This window comes from Pelodiscus sinensis, chromosome 2 (assembly GCF_049634645.1).
Source record: "Pelodiscus sinensis isolate JC-2024 chromosome 2, ASM4963464v1, whole genome shotgun sequence".
Classification (NCBI taxonomy): Eukaryota; Metazoa; Chordata; order Testudines; family Trionychidae; genus Pelodiscus; species Pelodiscus sinensis.
The window spans coordinates 143,418,703-143,438,389 of NC_134712.1; the positions used below are offsets into that span (position 1 = coordinate 143,418,703).

General features: G+C 43.2%; 1 protein-coding gene across 1 annotated transcript in view; it reads left to right on the top strand.

Moving 5' to 3' along the window:
• The window catches only part of GABBR2 (gamma-aminobutyric acid type B receptor subunit 2), an 856,335-nt gene that overhangs the window by 388,393 nt on the left and 448,255 nt on the right, over positions 1-19,687 (top strand). The window contains exon 5 of the mRNA XM_075921529.1: positions 12,359-12,424. Within this exon, the coding sequence (XP_075777644.1) occupies positions 12,359-12,424 (66 nt within the window). The remainder of the gene's footprint in view (positions 1-12,358; positions 12,425-19,687) is intronic.

The window sequence follows — 19,687 nt, forward strand, 5'->3', positions numbered from 1 at the left end:
TCTCCACCCCACTCATGCTTTTAGAGACCTCTATCCTGTCCTCCCTCCGTCTCCTCTTTTCTAAGCTGAAAAGTCCCAGTCTCTTTAGCCTCTCTTCATATGGGACCTGTTCCCAACCCCTGATCATTTTAGTTGCCCTCCCCTCTCCCAGCCTCTCTCTTCCCCTCTCCCACCTCCTTTTCCCAGTCTCCCCCAGTTTTGTTCAATAAAGACAGATTCCATTTTGGAAGACACGTTATCTTTATTTTGTACATCAAGAAAAGGAGCTAGGGAAGGGTAAGTGGAAGAAGGTGAGGGAGGAATGGGGCACGAGCCCCCGATGGGGAGGACTGGGCTGGCTCTGCGGGCTTCTGGGGGTGGAAGCTCTCCTGCAGCCCCCCAATTGTCCCCTCTCCCCAGATGGCAGCCTGCGGCAAGTGCAGCCGGGCTGATGGCCGAGTGGTGTGATGTGCCCAGTGTGGGTAGTCCGGGCAATCCAAGCCAGGACTGCTTTGCAAGCAGGGCACCCTTGAGAACTGTCTGTCCGGGATGGGGGTCGGGACCCTTTAAGCACAGCCCTTGGCTAGCCTGAGACAGCATCTCCACGCTCTAAGTCCTCCTCTGATGCCCTGCCAGCACTGCTTCCGGCCATCCTTAAGCCCGGTTCAGTGTCCACTTAATGTGGACATGCTAGTTCGAATTAGCAAAATGCTAATTCGAACTAGTTTTTTAGTCTGGATCCGTTAGTTCAAATTAGCTTAGTTCGAATTAACTAATTCAAACTAAGTTAGTTCGAATTAACGTTGTTGTGTAGACATACCCTTAGAGACTAACAAAAAATGTAGATGGTATCGTGAGCTTTCGTGGGTACAACCAACTTCTTCAGATGAATGGAGCAAGGGTTACAGAGGTAACAATAAATAGTAGAAAAAGAGGGGAGATGGGGAGGGAAAGAGAAAAAAAATCTTGTCAATTATAGTGTCCATGCTAAATGAGGCTAACAGAGGAGGCTGTAAGTGCCCGATACTTAGCATTTGATGTCATTAGGGTGTTGAATATAGCAGCCTATGCAGTTCAAATCTTTGTTCAAACCTTGGTTAAATGTGTCAAATTTGCAATTGAAGGCAAGTTCTGCAGTTTCTTTCTCCAGCTGGTTTTTGAAATTGCTTTGTAAGAGGATAGTCACTTTTTGACCCATTAGTGAGTTCCCAGGCAAGTTAAAATGTTCCCCGGTAGGTTTCTGTGTGATACCATTTCAATTATCTGTTTTGTGTCCATTAATCCTTTGCCATAGAGATTGTCCAGTTTGACAAATATACATGGCAGAGGGGCTTTGCTGGCACTTGATGGCATATATCACATTAGAGGATGTGCAGTTGTATGAACCTCTGATGTTTTGTTTTATGTGGTTAGATCCCGTGGTGGTCCACTAGCATATACATGTAGACAGAGTTGACATAAGGGTTTATTGTAGGTGTAGGTTCCTGGATGAGTGTTTCTGAGATGTGATGTGTGGCTGATGGAAAGAATTTGCTTCAGATTAGGGGGCTGTCTCTAGGCGAGGATTGGCCTGTCTCCTAAGGCCTGTGAGAGTGAAGGATCATTTCCCAGGGTAGGTTGTAGATTCTTAATGAAGTACTGCTGGAGAGGTTTAAGTTGGGGGCTGTAGGTGATGACTCGTAGTGTTGTTGTTTTCTTTGTTGGACCTGTCTTGAAGGAGCTGATGCCTGGGTACTTGTCTGGCTCTGTCAATCTGTTGCTTCACATCCCAAGGTGAGTATTTAAATTTTAAGAATGCCTGATAAAGATCTGTAGGTGTTTGTCTTTGTCTGTGGTATTGGAGAAAATCTGGTTGTATCTTAGGGCCTGGCTGTAAACAACTGTTTGTGTGATGTGTCCTAGATGGAAGCCTTTAAGTGTTAGGGACACATCTTAAAGAATACCAGTTAGGAGAAAGTAGGTAACTGTCTTTTCTTGTGCCAAAATTGGTTTCTAATTTAAATAATTCCTCTGTCTCTGGAGTTTATAACTTTGATAGATTTATAAAGAGCAGTCATGTCTCCCTTTAGTCCTTGTTTAGTTAGACTAAACAAGCCAAGCTCCCTAAATCTCCTCTCATAAGATACGATCTCCATTCCTTTAATTGTCATAGTAGCCTTTCTCTGCACTTACTCCAGTTTGAATTCATTTTTCTTAATTGAAGGAGACCAAAATTGCATATCATATTCCAAATGAAGTCTTACCAGTGCATTAGACAATGAGGATAACAATTCGCTATCTCTGCTAGAAGTACCTTGCCTTTATCAAAGCTTGGATTGCATTAGCCATTTTCACGGCCACATCACATTGGTGGCTCATAGTCATCCTGTGATCAATCAGTGCACTCAGTTTTCTTCTCCTCTCTCACTTTCAACCGATATGCCCCATCTTATAGCACAAATTCTTGTTTGTCCCTAAGTGCATGCATTTGGACTACTAAATTTCATTACATTTTATTACTCCAGTTTTCAAGGCTTTCCAGATCTTGTTGTTTGATAGTCCACCCCTCTTTATAGGGAATACCTTCCAACTTTGTGTCTTCTGCAGATTTTATTGGCACATTCCCCTTTTTTTGTATCAAGGTATTAGTGAAAATGTTAACTAAGACTGGTGCTAAAACATATAATTGAGGAACTCCACTAATAACCTTCCTTCTGCATGACACTTCACATTTCAATGCGACCTGTTGTCATCTCCCCTTTAACCATCTTTCAATTCTTTTATAATCCCTGTCTTCTCCAGTTTAACTAATAATTTCCCATGTGGAACTATATCAAATTCCTTACTGAAATCCAGGTATATTAGAGCGACTGCATTTCCTTTGTCTAGAAAATATGGTTATCATCTCAAAGAAACAGATCAGAGTGGTCTGTCACAATTTAGCTTTCCCATCATTTTTTCCTTTGATATATATATATATATATATATCATTATATATATATATAATGTCTCTCTTTGTCTCTCTCTCTCTCTCTCTCTCTCTCTCTCTCTCTCTAAATTTGTTCTAAAACTTTGCATATAGTTGTGGCCAAACTAATGAGCCTGAAAGTTCTTGGATCACTTTTTTCCTCTTTCTTAAACACAGGAGCTATATTTGCATTTCTCCAGTCATAGGGTGTGACTCCCGAATTTACATATTCTTTAAAAATCCTTGCTATTTGGCTTGAAATGTCATGTGACAGTTTCTTTAACATTATTGGATGGAGATTATTCTGGGCCCGTGATTTTGTTCCAGTAAGCTAACTGAGTTTGTTTTCTAACTAAGTTTAAATATAGACATAGGCAGGGCTCGAAAAATCACTGAATCTACTTGCCTATGGCAGCACGTGCATGCAGAATGCGGGTCTTGTGCATGCACAGTATGGAGCTGGTGAGTAGGTTTCGCCGCCATTTGTCAAGCCCTGGACATAGGTGATCTAACCACTGAGAAAAATAGTAATCACAATCAACCATTTGGTGAAAATCTTTGGTGCTATAAAAAGGAGAGAGTGCAGAATATAATGCTATTTGAGAATTGTCCCTCCCTACACAAACCAGGGATGTATTCAATTACAGGAAGTCCTCGCTATAAGTCCAAGATATGTTCCAAAAAAATTGGACTTATAGCGAAACAACTTAAAGTGGGTATTTTTTTCCCATGGCTGACTTCCATTTAAGCAAATTGAGGGGAGTGTTTTGCACGACTTAGAGCAGAGAATGGGAGGACGTATAACACATCAGTTCCTATAAACGTCAATGACTTTTGTGTGGAATGGATGTATACTGGGGCAACTTATAGTAGGGACCCCCTGTAGACCACAGATAAGTATATGTGAAGCTGACCTGTCAAATAGGTAGCTTTTTAGCTCAGTGTGACCAGTGAGTGGTTCCCACAGGGAGATGGAATATTTTGGCCTGTTGGAAATCAGCAAGAGTTGTTTTAGATCCCATGGGAAGTGAATTCATTTTGCATCAACCCCCCTGAGGGACCACTAATTCCAGGGCAATGGTGAGCCCTATGCAAAGAAATCACATTGTCAACAGTGGTTGATAGCTGGCAGTATTTACTTTGAGTGTAGCCAAGGAATTAACCTTGCACACTGATTATCCCAGGCATCTTTATTGGTGTCTTTATTCTTACATGTAGCATTGCTAATTCTAATTGGATGTATTCCTGGAGGTCTCATTATATGACATAATCTTTAATTCCTGCAGATTCCAGGACAACCTTGCAGGGTTGGCAACCCTACTAATATGTGAATCCGTGGTCCTAGCCCAATGCTTTTTCCTAATGGCAAATGTTACTATCCATGAGTATTGATTTGTTTTGGTTGAGTGTAAAGCTGAATGACAAAGGTTGTCTACCATCTCCAAGAAGTCAGGAATCAAAGCTTCAGTTGTTGAAGCCCCCTCAAAGGCCAAGCCTGGTTACTAGTTTTCCCTACCCTCGGAAACTTCTCAGTAGTTTTGGCTGAATTTCCCTCCTCTCTCCTGCACTTTCCAAAACAAAACAACAACAATAAATTAATAATAAATACCTGACATAGACACCTACTTACATTAGTTCTGAGTAGTGGAAAACAGATACTAAAAATATGAGGCAATCTTAGTAAGAGACAATACTCCCAGTCCCGCCTATAACAAAAATAACATCTACCTCTTATACAGCACTTTTCAAACGTACCTCCCAAAATCTGTTACAAAGGATGTCAGTATTAGTTTCCCCATTTTGCAGATAGAGACACAGAGAGGTGAAGCAACTTGCCCTTGTAAAAATCAGTCAGCAGGCCACAACGAAGAGGTTAAAGTGGAAGGGCATGAATGAAGAGTGTGGGTGGGACATTATCCCATGAATGGAGGGAAGGAATAGAGATGGAGGGAAGGACAGTTCCTAGGGAACACCAAATTGATGAACTTGACTTTACTGTTCCCTAACATGTATCTTACTCTACTTTCCATATCACTGCTTTTCTATAGCAATTGTGACATGGGGATTTTCCCATCTCTTGATTTGATACTTCAGTGAACTGCCTCAGTAAATGAAAAGGAGAGTGATTGCCTTGGCTTGATTTGAAAATGTGTTTCTGACAATGGATAATAAATGATTCACAAGCTTTGTTGCTGGGGTAACAGTAATATAAAGCAAGTTTGCAAAGCTGGGCAGCTGCCAGTTTACTCGTAAAAGCAGCATTTTTCTCTGGAGATTTATACATAATTAAGGTTGAAAGCACTATAAAATATAGGATTCTGGGTGAGCTTGGCTCCTGAATAATAGAGATATATATTGTTTTAATTTGTAGGCCCAATCATCCATTTCTTCAGCTGACAGGAATTGGGAGTACTATTGAATTAGAATGTTATGTTCATCTTATGCAGGGATCAAATGACTTGGGTCACACACTGTTGATTCTTCTGGTGGATTTAAAGCAGAATTTCCCGGCTCTGAAGTTATTTCAATCTTATTTTTTTATTCCAAAAGGAAGAGCTGTGAGAGCAGTTTGGGGGAGGGGAAGAAGGGAAGATTAAGGGAATTATGTTTAAGGCTAGAATTCAAGGCAAAAGCATAGACTTGCCTTAATGGGAAATCAGTTAGATAAACATTATATAGGTATTATATTTATATTGCATCATTATTTTTATATACAATAATTACATTTGAGCATTGTAAGGTAATTAATCTTGGCCCAGATCTTTGGCTACATCAAAATGGCAGAGGGCAAGAGAGGGTTTACAGCTCAAATTTGTGCCCCAGTGTTTCTGTTGCAGGACATAATGGCCATGCAGGATCAAAAATGCCACATCCTCTTTTCCCCAACCAAGTCCCCCTTTTTTCTGCCACATCAGCAACAGGTAAAGTGTGTGGCATATGAGCCTTGCATTGGCTCTATCGCACTGGATGGTCATCCTTACGGTGTGGGGATTCTTCTTCAGATTGTTAAAGAACTAGAGAGCTAGATACATTCATGGAAGGTAGATACATCAATGGCTATTAGGCAGGTTGTGCAGAGATGGGGTACCTAGCCTCTGTTTTCCACGAGCTGGGAATGGGCAACAGGGAAGGGATCACTTAATGATTACCTATTCTGTTCATCTCCTCTGGAGCACCTAACATTGGCCACTGTAAGAAGACAGGATCCTGGGCTATAATATGGCCTGACCTATAATATGGCTATTCTTTTGTTCTTATTTTACAGCAAGATTACAGAGACAATGCAGTGTGAACTGGCTGCAAAGCACTAAAAGATCAGCCTATCTCTCTTGCTCTCCTCTTTTTTTGTTCTATATATGTTACATCAAATATACAACATTAAAAGAATATTCAGGTTGCAAAGTCAAGCACTGCAAAGATAGGAAATGCTTGAATTAAGGTTACCTATGCAACTTTAATACAGCCTCCATGTGTGTGCATTATGACACAGTTTAAAATGACATGATCACATACTATTTTTCCCACAAAATTCCTGACTCATTTATGAATAGGCATTTATTCAATATTTCTTTTTATTTTCTTCATTCAATGTGTGTCTCTAGGTTTTATTAACTACCATCCAAGCCAGCACTAAATACAAAATTATTAATTTCCTCCGGGACATTTCTGTGATGTGGTCATCATGGCATCTGAATGCTTCCCAAACACTAGAGAGAGAGAAAAACAAATGCACAATACCCCTCTGAAAACAGATGTTATTATTATCCTTCTTTTATAACTGGGGAATTTAGGCACAGAGAGATTAACACCAAAATTGTTTACTAATGTTAGGTGCCCACTTTTGACCTGATTTTTCAAGATACTTAGGATTTTAAAGTACTTCAGTATTTTTAAAGCACAAGTCTAATTGACTTGGCAGCTGTGAAAGCTTAGAACTTACATTAAATTCAAGCTTCTTGTCCTGAAACATCTTCCATAGCCCTGTCTGTGTCTATCTAATCTTGTCTGAATATAGTACCTGAATAGTAGCTTCTCTCCCTGACTCTGTTTTGCTGGTACAGGCAGTCCCCGGGTTACATACAAGATAGGGACTGTAGGTTTGTTCTTAAGTTGAATTTGTATGTAAGTCGAAACTGGCGTCCAGATTCAGCCGCTGCTGAAACTGACCAGCGGCTGACTACATGAAGCCCGAGGCAGAATTGCTCTGCCCTGGGCTTTCTGGAATCAGCCACTGATCAGTTTCAACGGCGGCTGAATTTGGACTCCTGGGACAGAGCAGCTGGGGCGCTGCCGGGTAGGTCCCCGCAGCGCCGCACTTCAGCGCTGCGGGGACCAACCCGGCAGCACCCCAGCTGCTCTACCCCAGGTGTCCCCAAGTCAGCCTCTGATTAAACTGATCAGCGGCTGATTCCAGGAAGCCCAGGGCAGAGCAACTCTGCCTCGGGCTTCCTGTAGTCAGCCGCTGGTCAGTTTCAGCAGCGGCTGACTTGGGGATGCCTGGGACAGAGCAGCTGGGGTGCTGCCGGGTTGGTCCAGTAGCGCCGAGGAGCAGCGCTATGGGACCAACCCGGCAGCGCCCCAGCTGCTCTACCCCAGGCGTCGTCGTCGAGAAAAGCCTGGTCTGCTGGGGGGGGCACTAGCTGCGCCCCCCCCAGCAGACCAGGGAGATGCGGGTGGCGGGACCGCCGAGACGCGCCGCTGTCCCACCCGCATCCTCCGCAGTTTTGCGCGTCTCCCTAGTCTGCTGGGGAGGAGAGCACCCCCCAGCAGACCAGGGAGATGGGGAGCAAAGCCTTGGAGGATGCCGGCAGCGGGACAGCCGCAGCGCATCTGGGCTGTCCCGCTGCCTGCGTGCTTTGTGGCTTTGCTCTGTGTCTCCCTGGTCTGCTGGGGGGTGCTCTCCCCCCTCAGCAGACCAGGGAGACGCGGAGCAGCTTTTCTCGCCCCGGAGGACGCGGGCAGCGGGACCGCGGCACATCTGGGCGTCCCGCCGCTCGCGTCCTCTGGGGCGAGAAAAGCCCCATTCGTAACTGCGGATCCGACTTAAGTCGGATCCGTGTAACTCGGGGACTGCCTGTAGTGCTATCCATTTCTCAACTTTTTCCTTTAAGTGCTTTTAGGCTTTCTTCCTTGCTGTCTCTGAAGGCATGTCTACATTACCAAGTTTTGTCACCCCAAACTGCCTTTTGGCAACAAATCAATGAGGATATACACACTGCAATGTGACTTTTGTTGGGAAAAATGACCAATTTTGACAATAAAATATTCTACCCGTGTGAGACTTTTTTTCTTTCCCTTCCATTTATTGTCGTCAAAGAGCCAGTGTCAACCCACTGTTTCTTTTGTCCACAGAACTGGCTTCCAAAAGTATCCCACAATGCCTGCCCTGATTGCTCTGCTCAGTGTTTTGATTTCCGCTGCCCTGCAGGCATGTGTCCCTCCCATTTCAAATCCCCTGGAAGTATCTTACAGCTGAGTGAGCTGCTCCCTTTGGAGAACAAATAGCAAATCATTGGACTGCTCCTTTTCTGCCCTTCACAAGAAACACAGAGACAGGGGGACTGGCTGCAGTGCTTTATTTACATTCCTCAGCATGGAGCACTCACAGAGCTACTCATGCTGCTACACACAGCAGCTGATTAGGCTGTTGGAGACAGGGGCAGATATAGGGCAGGGTGAACGGGGTGGCCGTCCCGGCCCTGCGCTTAAAAAAGCCCCGCGCATGCACCATGGAGCCACCGCGCATGCGCATGGCGTCACAGCGCATGCGCCGTGGCAAAGGGGGGGCCCCCGCAGAGTTACGCTGCCCGGGGCCCCGCAAAACAGTCATCTGCCCCTGGTTGGAGAACTTGGAGGAATCCCAAGGTGTGCAGACATCAGTGCTGTCTTCCCACATTACTGCACTGTGTGATAGATACCCACAAAGTATTGCTCATTCTGACAGTTATGTTACCCCCAATGAAGACATGATCTGTTGACAGAGGAAGCAAGTGCGAACACCGTTGGTAGTGTAGACTTAGCCTTATGCCAGCAACACGTTCCTCATGCCCATACATAAAGCCTCTTCTGCTTTAGATGCATTATGCAACCACATGGAGCCAAAACTCCCACTACAACTGGGCAGTGAAGGGGCAGGAAGTGAGAGAACATAACCCTACAACCACTCCTCAGAGGCAACATGTTGTCCCAGAAGCTTATTCTCCAATGCTCTATGAGAGCATTACATGAAATTAGAGCAGTTGGGTGCTGAGCTATTGTGACATTCAAGCCTCTATTTCATAAGCATTTCACAGAAGAATTTCTTGAATGTCTCTTTCCTTGCAAAAACGGCAAACATAGAACACTTACTCATGTGTTCAGAGTAGAAGATGTTAGACTATATATTGTTTGCCAAACTAATTACACAGTAATATCAGTGTAATGAGAACCCCTGCAGGCAATGAGGATATTTAAAGAGGACAAGGGTATTACAGAAGAGGACAGAATGTGCTTTGCAATTTGCATAATATTTTGCAATAAAATAATTGTAGAGTCACTATAGTAAAGAATGAGATTCTCAAGCCTGTCTTCTCAGTGACTGAGAATATTTTGGGCTGAAATTTCTTATGATTGTTCTCAGCCAGGTGTGGGCAATAACATGGTGGTTGTTTGCCAGGGTTAGCCCAGCTGGGCCACTGCTGCTATATTTACCTGCACGGTTGCATCTCCCATTGGCTGTGGATCGCTGTTCCCAGCCAATGGGAGTGGCGAGAAGTGGTACAGTCCGGGACATCACTTTATGCAGCTCCCATTGGCCAGGAATGGCAATCTGCAGCCAACAGGAGCTGCAAATACCCAGACCTGCAGCCGCACAAGTCAATTTAATGATGGGGGCCCACCAAGGTTAACCCTGACGGACTGGATTTGGCCCATGGGCTGGTATTTGTCTATCCCTGTTCTCAGACTGAAGATGATTTAAAAAAAAAAAAAAAAAAAAAAAGATAGTGACTCAAATACTTTCTTCTGTATGTAACAACAAGAAAACACATTTTGTATTTTAAAAAATTGTTCTGGTTGCTGTGGGAACTATAATGTAATTATTTTTATGTGTTTAAATTTTCAACTTTAACAGGTTTAGTTTCATTTATTGTTTACAGCAAATTTTGTTATTCATTTTAGTTTAGTTTAGTTTTTAGATAATTTAATGTTAAAGTTGAGGTTTTCTGTGCAAAGAAGTCTGACAGTTCAGCATTTCAAAACAATCGGGGTAGGGTTTTTTTTTTTAAGTACAGAACTTGGGAGACGTGCGTGTTTGTTTCACTACCTTATTTTTCATTTTTGTCTTTAAAAACATTTTGGGAGCATATGAATGAGACTCCTTTTAATAACAATAATTTGTTTGTCTTAGTTTCATGTGAGCTAATTTGATTTAGATTTTAAATGTGTCTGTTTCAGACAGAGTATTTTATTGTAGTGTGACTAAGGAAACAAAAATAAATAAGCTTATAGAAACTGTACAGGTTGAGAACATTCAAAGAAAATCATGTACTATAAAACTTGCAAAGGCTAAAAATTACTTTTAGGTTATGTCTACACTGCAACTCAGTATCCCGAAAGGTATCCTGAAATAGTTATCCCGCGTCTTAACAATAATCCCATTATTTCAAAATATAATGGGCTCGCTATTCCAATGTTCCTATAAACCCCATTCCACGAAGAGTAAGGCACATTTTGGAATAGTGATTTATTTTGAAATAAGTGCTTGTTAGACGGCGCCAAATTAGCTATTTTGAAATTGGCTTGAAAGAAACTACACAATTTGCATAGCTTATTTCAAGCTACCGGTGCAGTGCAGACGCACCCTTAGTCTCATAAATTTCGTCTGAGATAATTTTAACAGCAAAATAGTTCTTTACAAACTGAACCTATTATTTGCTATACAAGAAAAAAAATGGAAATTATCTGAACTGAATATGTAAAGTGAAATAATTAAATCTAAAATGCTTTCTACTATTTGAACTCAAAAGCTTGATATTTTGCGTAGCAAAAAGTAGTGGCACTAGAAAGCTAAAACCATTTTGTACTACCTCTAAAGAAATCCTTGTTCAAACCCAGTGCTATCATCCACCTGTTGTGTAAAATTAAATGTTATAATAAATTACAGAGAGTTGTAATGGACTCCTCTATTTAATGTTTGTACTATTTTTCCAACACATGAACAGAAAGTTAGCCCCACTTCCTGAAGTCATCTGAAACTTTTATTAACATATTCTGGGCATGAAGGTAAAATGACCTCCCTATTAAATTCAGTTGTGGATTTCCAAAGAAGGTTGGTGTTTTTCGTGGGGTGGTTTTCAGACACTGATGTGTCCTACTGCCTTTGGAAAGAATAGCAATATGAATAAAACCTCTAGGACAGTGATTTTTAACCTGGAGTGCATGCACCCTCTAGGGGTGCGAGGTGCCCTTTCAGAGGGTGTGAGACATGCCAGTTGTTTATGATATATCTTAGGTTTAAAAGTGACCTACTTCAATTATTTTTAATAAGGGGTGTGAGAACACATTTTGAGAACCAAAGGGATGCAGGCTGCAGTAAGGTTAAGATCCACTGCTCTAGGAGTTATCAAAGTTGGTGTAAAACATAAATGTGTGCAGGGGTGACTGGTGAGGGATGACATGGGGGGCTACCAGCCACATAACCCCTCCAACCTGAGGAAGGACTAGGACAACACCCCTCTGTCTCAGGCCCCATCTCTCCCCAGCTAGTTCTCCCAGGCTATGTCTACACTACAGAGGTTGTTTTTTTCGGAAAAACAACTGTTTTTCAAAAAAAAAACTTCACTTACATCCACACTGCAATCACGTTCTTTTGAAAAAAAAATTGAAAGAACAGAGTGGTTTTTCCGACATTGGTAAACCTCTTTCTATGAGTAAGAAGCCTTTTTCTGAAAGAGCTCTTTCGGAAAAATGTGTGTTTTTCAGTTATTGGTTTGAAATGCAGTTTATAATGAGCTGGATCTTCAGCTCGTGTAAAAGCGACGAGGAGTCCTGTGGCACCTTATAGACTAACCGAAGTGTAGGAGCATAAGCTTTCGTGGGCAAAGACCCACTTCGTCAGATGACGAAGCTTATGCTCCTACACTTCGGTTAGTCTATAAGGTGCCACAGGACTCCTCGTCGCTTTTGCAGATTCAGACTAACACGGCTACCCCTCTGACAGCTCGTGTAAATTACCTTAGCTCCAAAATGGTTTATTCCAACAGCTGAGGAACTTACCTGTTAAGTTCTTCCTGCAAGTCGTCATAGAGATTTCAATGGGTCTGCTCAAAAAGTACAATACTCCTCGGTCTGAGTCAGTGTGGCAAAACTGGGCCCTTAGAAGAAGATTTTGAATTTAGTTTATGTCAGGCCTGTGACTACATTAAACTTAGATATATGTTCTTTTGTCCACAGAGTAATGATGTTCGGATAATCCTTGGCCAGTTTGATGAGCAAATGGCAGCAAAAGTTTTCTGTTGTGTAAGTAAAGATGTTTAATTTCATGTTTTGGGAAAGAATGAATTAGATTTCAATAAATGTACTTTTGAGGAATTGCTATCTGGTGGGATCCTGTGCAGAGGATCCTATAAAGGCTCAGTTCAGGGAAACTATTCAGCACATGTTTAAATCCATCCCTATTCAGGAAGACATGCAAGCACTTGACTTTTGTGGGATTTAAGCATGGGATTTTAGCTAGGGGCCTACCAAATTCAAGCTCCATCTTGGTCATTTTCACAGTCATAGGATTTTAAAACATTGTACATTTAATTATTTTAGATATTTCTTTATTTTTTTTCTTTATGCCACTTTTCCTGGTGAGAGTCATGGTGGCAGCATGGGGAATAGGAAGGACCAGACCTCCTTGTCCTCCACAACAGATTCCAGCTCCTCCTGGGGGATTCCCCATTGTTCCCAGGCTAATCTGGATATATAATCCCTCCGGTGTGGCCTGCATCATCCTCAGGGCCTCCTACCAGTGGGATGTGCCCAGTATAGTTCCAATGGAAGCTTCCCGAGGGAATCATTATGAGGTGTCCACACCACTGCAACTGGTTCCTCTTGATTCAGAGGAGTAGTGGCTTGCACCACTTTCCTATATAGTATTGCACCACTTTCCTATATAGCTAAGTCCTCACCCTCTCTCAGAAAGTAATCCCAGCTGCCCTCCAGAGAAACCACATTTCCACCACTTCTACCCCTGATATCGTTCTTTTGGTCATTATTCAAAGCTCATGACTGGAGGCGAGGATAGGGACATAGACTGATCTGTAAACCAAGAGCTGTGTCTGAGAACTCACCTCCAACTTCACCACCACAGATCAGCACAGAGCCTGCATCGCTGCTGTCGCCACACAAATCTGCTGGCCAACCTCACATTTCCACTTGTTGTCATTCAAGGGGCGTTGCTCTCCTCTGACCTGGAGAGAGCAATCACTTTCGTTCAGGAGAAAACCATGACTTCTGGTGTGAAGGTGCTGATTCTCATCCCAGCCATTTCACACTCAACTGCAAAACATTTGAGTGTGTTTCGGAGATCACAGTCTGAAGAAGCAAGAAGGACAATGTCATCCACACACATCATAGATGTTCCCTGCAAATCAGATACGTTCCACAGCTTGACTGCACCTTGATAGCCTGTCCATAAAATCACAAATAGGAGTGGGGATAAGATGCACCCTTTGTGGAATCTAATGCCTACCATGAATGAACTCAACTTATGTCAACAATATGAATGCAAACTCTCACTCCAAGAATAGAGGAGCTGGATAGCAGGCAAAAGCAGCACCAGCCCGTCCTGCTCTGCAGCACTTCCCACAAGACATTTCAGGGAACACAGTCATATGCCTTCTCTGTGTCTCCAAAGCAGAGGTAGACCAGGTTAGCAAACTCCCATGACCTCTGGAGTATCTGTTAGAGAACAAAGAGCGGGACTGTGGTTCCATGGCTTAAATGGAATCCGCATAGTTCCTCCTGAATCTGAGGTTCAGCTAACGGTTGTGACCTCCTCTGCAGTGCCCTAGCATAGGCCCTGCCAAGGAGGTTGAGGAGTATGATTCCCCTCTAGCTGGACCACAACATTTGGTCTGCTTTCTTAAAGATGGAAACTACAATCCCAGTTACCAGACTAGAGGACTGCACCTGTCTTCCCCACAACATTGAAAAGGTGTGTTAACCACAAAACCCCAACATTGTCCATTGTTTTTCAACATCTCTGCTGCCATACCACCATGTATGCACTTTACAGCCATCCTGACCTCAGCATCAGAATAGATCTGACCTCACTGGTGGTTTCTAGCACTGCTTCCTGGAATGAGGACATGTCTGTTGTGTTGGGTTGAGGAATTCCTCAACATGCTCTTTCTACTTCTCTACAACCCTCTCAAGTCAAGGTCAGCATTTCACCACTCTTGCTGTGTACAGGCTGGGCAACATCCTGCCAACCCCCCTAAAGTGACAAATTGCTTGCCAGAACACCTTTGAGCCTGTCTGGTAGTCATTCTTCATGGTTTCTCCAAACTCCTCCTAAGCCTGAGTTTTCATTTCAACATCTGCCACAGCAACAGCCCTCTTAGCTGGCTGGTACCTGTAACCTGGCTGGCTTAGTCCTGGGTCCCAGACCTGTGCTCAGGCCTGTAAATAAATGTTCAGCAGTCCCCTTCAAACTCTGAGCCCCGAGAACAGGGCAGGTCAGGCAAACAAAGACCAACATATAGCAGTTCCCTAGTTCGTAGGGCCCCAGCCCTGGCTCAGGGTAGGGCAGCAAAGCAAATACAGTCCCACAATTAGTAAGGCCCAGGCCCTGATTCGGAGCAGGGCAGCAAAGCAAACACAGTTCCACAGGCAAGAGAGGGGAGGGGAGACTGCCGCCCTCCCTACCAGTCAGGCTCAAAGGTGTTCTGGCAAACTGTGTCCTGGCTCAGGGCCCTAGCAGTGGCAGCTGTGGCTGCCACTGGGGTCAGAGGGGATCTGGCCCACAACATGCTGACACATTCTAAAGTGTTATAAGATCAGCCTGACAGTTGTCGGCTCCCCCTGAGCCACTTCCTAACTCCCCCTTGGCATCTACCGGGCCCCACATGGACTGCCAGTTCTAAGGATCATCATAGTCTGCACCATTGGGCAGGGTAAAGAAGGTCTCCCCTTTGGAGCAGGGGCCCAATGGTCCAGGCCAGTCCTCAGCCTCTGCAAGGTTCTCAGGGCCCACCTGGTTTGGTAGCTCAGGGCAGGCCTCTGCTTCCTCTGGCAGCTGAGGCCATACTGTGCTCTTGGGCTGGATTTTATCCTACCTGCCCTGCCCCTGGGCTCTTGGGGAGTTAAAGAGGCAGGACTCAGTTCAGCCCACCCAGGCTTAGAGAGAGGTTCTTCCCGCTCAGGGTCAGTGAGCGGCCACCCCTGCTCACTACAGTACCCAGTACCTCTTAACAATATTGGCAGTCCAGTTTATGAACATTGCTGTGATGGGTTCCTTCTTTGACTTGACAGCTTCCCTCACCACTGGAGTCCACCAGCAGGTCCTAGGGTTGCACCATTACAGGTACCAACATTCTTCAGGACACAGGTTTTCATGACTGCTTCGATAACTCTGCACTAGTTAGGCCTCAGCTGGAGTACTGTGTCCAATTCTGGGCGCCACATTTCAAGAAAGATGTGGAGAAATTGGAAAGGGTACAGAGAAGAGCGACAAGAATGATTAAAGGTCTAGAGAACATGACCTATGAAGCCAGGCTTCATGAACTGGGCTTGTTTAGTTTGGAAAAAAGAAGATTAAGAGGGGACATGATAGCGGTTTTCAAATATCTAAAAGGGTGTCACAAGGAGGAAGGCGAAAATTTGTTCCTCTTGGTTTCTGAGGACAGGACAAGGAGTAATGGGCTTAAAGTGCAGCAGGGGAGGTTTAGATTGGACATTAGGAAAAAATTCCTAACTGTCAGGGTGGTCAAATATTGGAATAAATTGCCAAGGGAGGTGGTGGAATCTCCCTCTCTGGAGATATTTAAGAACAGGTTAGATAGACATCTGTCAGGGATGGTGTAGGTGGAGCTTGGTCCTGCCTTGAGGGCGGGGGGCTGGACTCAATGACCTCTTGAGGTCCCTTCCAGTCCTACTATTCTATGATTCTAACTGAGGCTTGGAATATGGTTCACTCAGACACAGTGACCAAGACCTCATTCAGAATGCAGGAGAAGTGCTTGGGGGGGGAGGGGGAGAGAAGGGGCAGAGAATTGAAGACTTTCTGCATGGGGCCCTCTATCAGAGGTTCCCAGGCAACTCGGACTGATCATTTAGGTATCCCATGTCTATCCAGTCAGCTTTCCATGCGTCCGATCCAACTCACCAGCATGTGGTGCTCGATTGCCAGCGCTGCCCTTCTCTTCACCCAATTGTCCAGAATATATGACCCTAGGTCTGACAAGATGACCACAAAATTAATCCTCACTCATCAGCCCAAGTTGTTCTAATATATTTATGAGCAATCCTGAGTTTGAACATGCTATTCATTGTGGACAATCCATGACTAGCCCAGAAGTCCAAAAACAATTCACCTATTCACAATTCAGATACTTAAATCTGAAATTTCATGGTATTGTAACTGATCCAAAAGGGAGCTGTGGAAGTTGCAGTTATTTTAGGGAGCTGCAGTATTTCCATCCTTACTTTTGTACTGTTGCTGGTAGCAGTGCTGCCTTCAGAGCTGGGTGACTAGAGAGCAGTGACTGCTGGCCAGGAGCCCAACTCTGAGGACAGAGCTGCCATCAATAGCAACGCAGAAGTAAGGATTGGGTTGCTTTCAGAGCTGGGCCCTCAGCCAGCTGCTGCTGCTCTCTGGACACCCAGCTCTGAAGGCAGTAGATCAAAAGTAAAGATATTGCTACTCTTACTTCCATGCTGGTCCTGGTGGGGCACTGCCTTGAGACGCTTGGCCATCAGATGCTGCTTTCTGGCCATCCAGCACTAAAGGCAGTACAGAAGTAAGGGTGTCAATACCACAATTCCTGTACAATAATTTTGTGATGGTCACACAACTTCCCTTTGGTTGGGACCCTCAGTTTAAGAAATGCCAGTCTTCCCCATTAAATCTGTATGGTATACAGTAAAAGTACTCAAAAAAACAGATTTCATTGCCTGTGACATGTTTTTTGTGAACGTGAATTTTGTAGGGCCATGTTTATAGTTAAGAATCAGCCCAAGTGTTTTTTTTAAATTAGGGCTTAAGTGAGTAGCCCTTAAGACCATTGAAATCAATATTTTTACTAACAAGAGAAAGGGCTTGCTGTATTTGGCCCTGATCCAGGAATTATTTCATGGTGCCAGAGTATGTTTCTTCTTGTTGTTGTTTTTCTTTTTCAAAGAATAAGAAATCTGTGGCCAAAAATCAGAGAGAATTCCCATAATTCTAACTACAGAGGCTCTCTTCATTATGTTTACTTCTCAAAATGGTGCTAATCATATAATTAAAGCTGAAGAGTCAAAACATCTCTTCTTCTGAATATTATAATTGTATGTCACATTCATAACAAAACCAAGTATTAATAAGTAAAATCAAAGATTCCTGAAATTAAGAGAAATATGTATAAATCAAAAACTGTTACAAAATCATCTTGAAATTAAATCACCCCTTCCCCTATTTATACTTTATATCCATCTACAGCATGTACATACATGATCCTGTTGAATTTACAAGGAGTAGAATCTGGACCTTTATTAGTATCTGATCAATAACTACTTTCAAAGGCCTAAATTTTGTATTATTCTAAGTGTATCGGAACGGATCCTATGTAAATTCTGCAAAAAAAAATTCAGGCAAAACAAAAATGTCAAAATCTGACTTTAAACTCGTTTTATAAAATGAAAAAATTGTTTTTGCCTCCCAAGATAGAATTGCAGTGTTTGCATAGAGATACAGAAATGTATACCTCACAGCAAAAAGAATAAAAAACCCACTAAAGTTCAAAATTATATATGTGACTTGGACATATTTTGACTCTTACTCAACAGCTGTCACTGTTGCAATAGTGGTAAGACAGGGATGTATCATGGTACTTTTTAGGGAAGAAAAAGAAAATCTGCTGCTTCGTAATGCCAACAAAAGGGGTTTCATCTTTCTCTCTTCTCATCTCTGATTGTACAGATGGTAGCATTATCTCTGAGACACTCCCTGCAGTGCTCTATGTTGGCCACATTCCACATCAGAGAAAAGAGTGTGCTTTTCTTAAACTAGGAATACTAACCCTTCCCTGCTCATTTGTGTGCTATGGGACTGTCCTCTGTGGGCTTATCCTACTACTCCGTATATGCACTTCAACATCATCTGTGGTCACTTCAGATTGTCTTTACATGCAAGACACTTTGTTCTAGCATTTAAATCACAGAGTGATGTTCAGAAGCTCCTCTGTATTTTGTGTCTGCTTCACTCAGGGGAGTGGACCATTTGGGATCTGGTAATGGTTCTCTGACCTCAGTACTGACATAAATTGGAGTAGCTTAGGGACTGCTCTAACTTATGTAACTGTCCTTAGGGTACCCAGGCTAATGGAGGATCAGTGGAGAAGAGCTCAGCCATGTCCTCTGCTTGTACCTTTCTACAATCCCTCTCTCTCCTATCCCTCTAGGTGGGGTACGGAACGTGCATTTGCAGCTGCACAGGGAGCTTTACACCAGGAGAAAGAAAACACATAGCCACATTTAAAAAAGAATGATGAGATCTCTGGAAGGAATCCATGTGCTCCATCAGTGGTTGTTGAGTTCTCAAAAACACAGACTAGTTTCATAACACCTTTTAGTAATGGAAAAATAGTCACATCCAAAGATACAGAAAGACAAGCAATCAGTTCTACACACAAAATACTTCCTTTCCTAAACCTAAGGCTGTTTTCCTCTGTTCTCTGCTGCAGTGAGCATACTGTGGCATAGAACATAGTACCTTTATGAGTTGGGGTGTAGGGGTTCAAGTCCCTAGCTCGTTAAATGTTCATCACATACTGACTTAACAGTAAATAAGGTCATCCTCAAGGCTGATGTTTAATGAGTATTTGTAAATAGCTATTGATAACAGATAAAGGTTACAAACATCATCTTACTGCCATGGGTTTTGATTTTGTTTTGTTTTGTTGTTTAATTTCTTTTACTGGGGTTAGGTCAGAAATCATAGCTAGATGGACAGACAATGGACCAAAGGGGACTGTAGGACTTGAAATAGAACGAGAAGTCTTGTGGCACCTTATAGATTCACTGATTTATTGGCGCATAAGACCCACTTCTTCAGATGCATGTCACGAAGCGGGTCTTTGCCAACAAAAGCTTATGCGCCAATAAATCTGTGCGTCCATAAGGTGCCGCAGGACTTCTTGTTGTTCTTGCAGATTCAGACTAACACGGCTACCCCCTGATACTTGAAACAAATAGGCACTCAGCAAAGGGGATGGACTGTTGAGTGAAAACTATAGAAGACAGTCTGATAACTAGAGATGGCCAGAATGTGGGATTTATGGTTTGTTGGAAATTTTGCTTTTGAAATTTGGATTTGTTCTGAATTGGAATAAATTCAGGTATTGTGGGGAGGGGAGTTGTTTGTTGTTGTTTTTTAATTTCCAATTCCTGTCTTCCTCCAAAAAAATCATTTTGGAAAAACTGACACATTCTGTTTCCAAAATGAAATCTGCAACCCAAGGACCCTGACAGTTACTAAGGGATATTGACATTGTAATAGCGGGCTTGACACTGACAAGTATGTAACTGTCACAC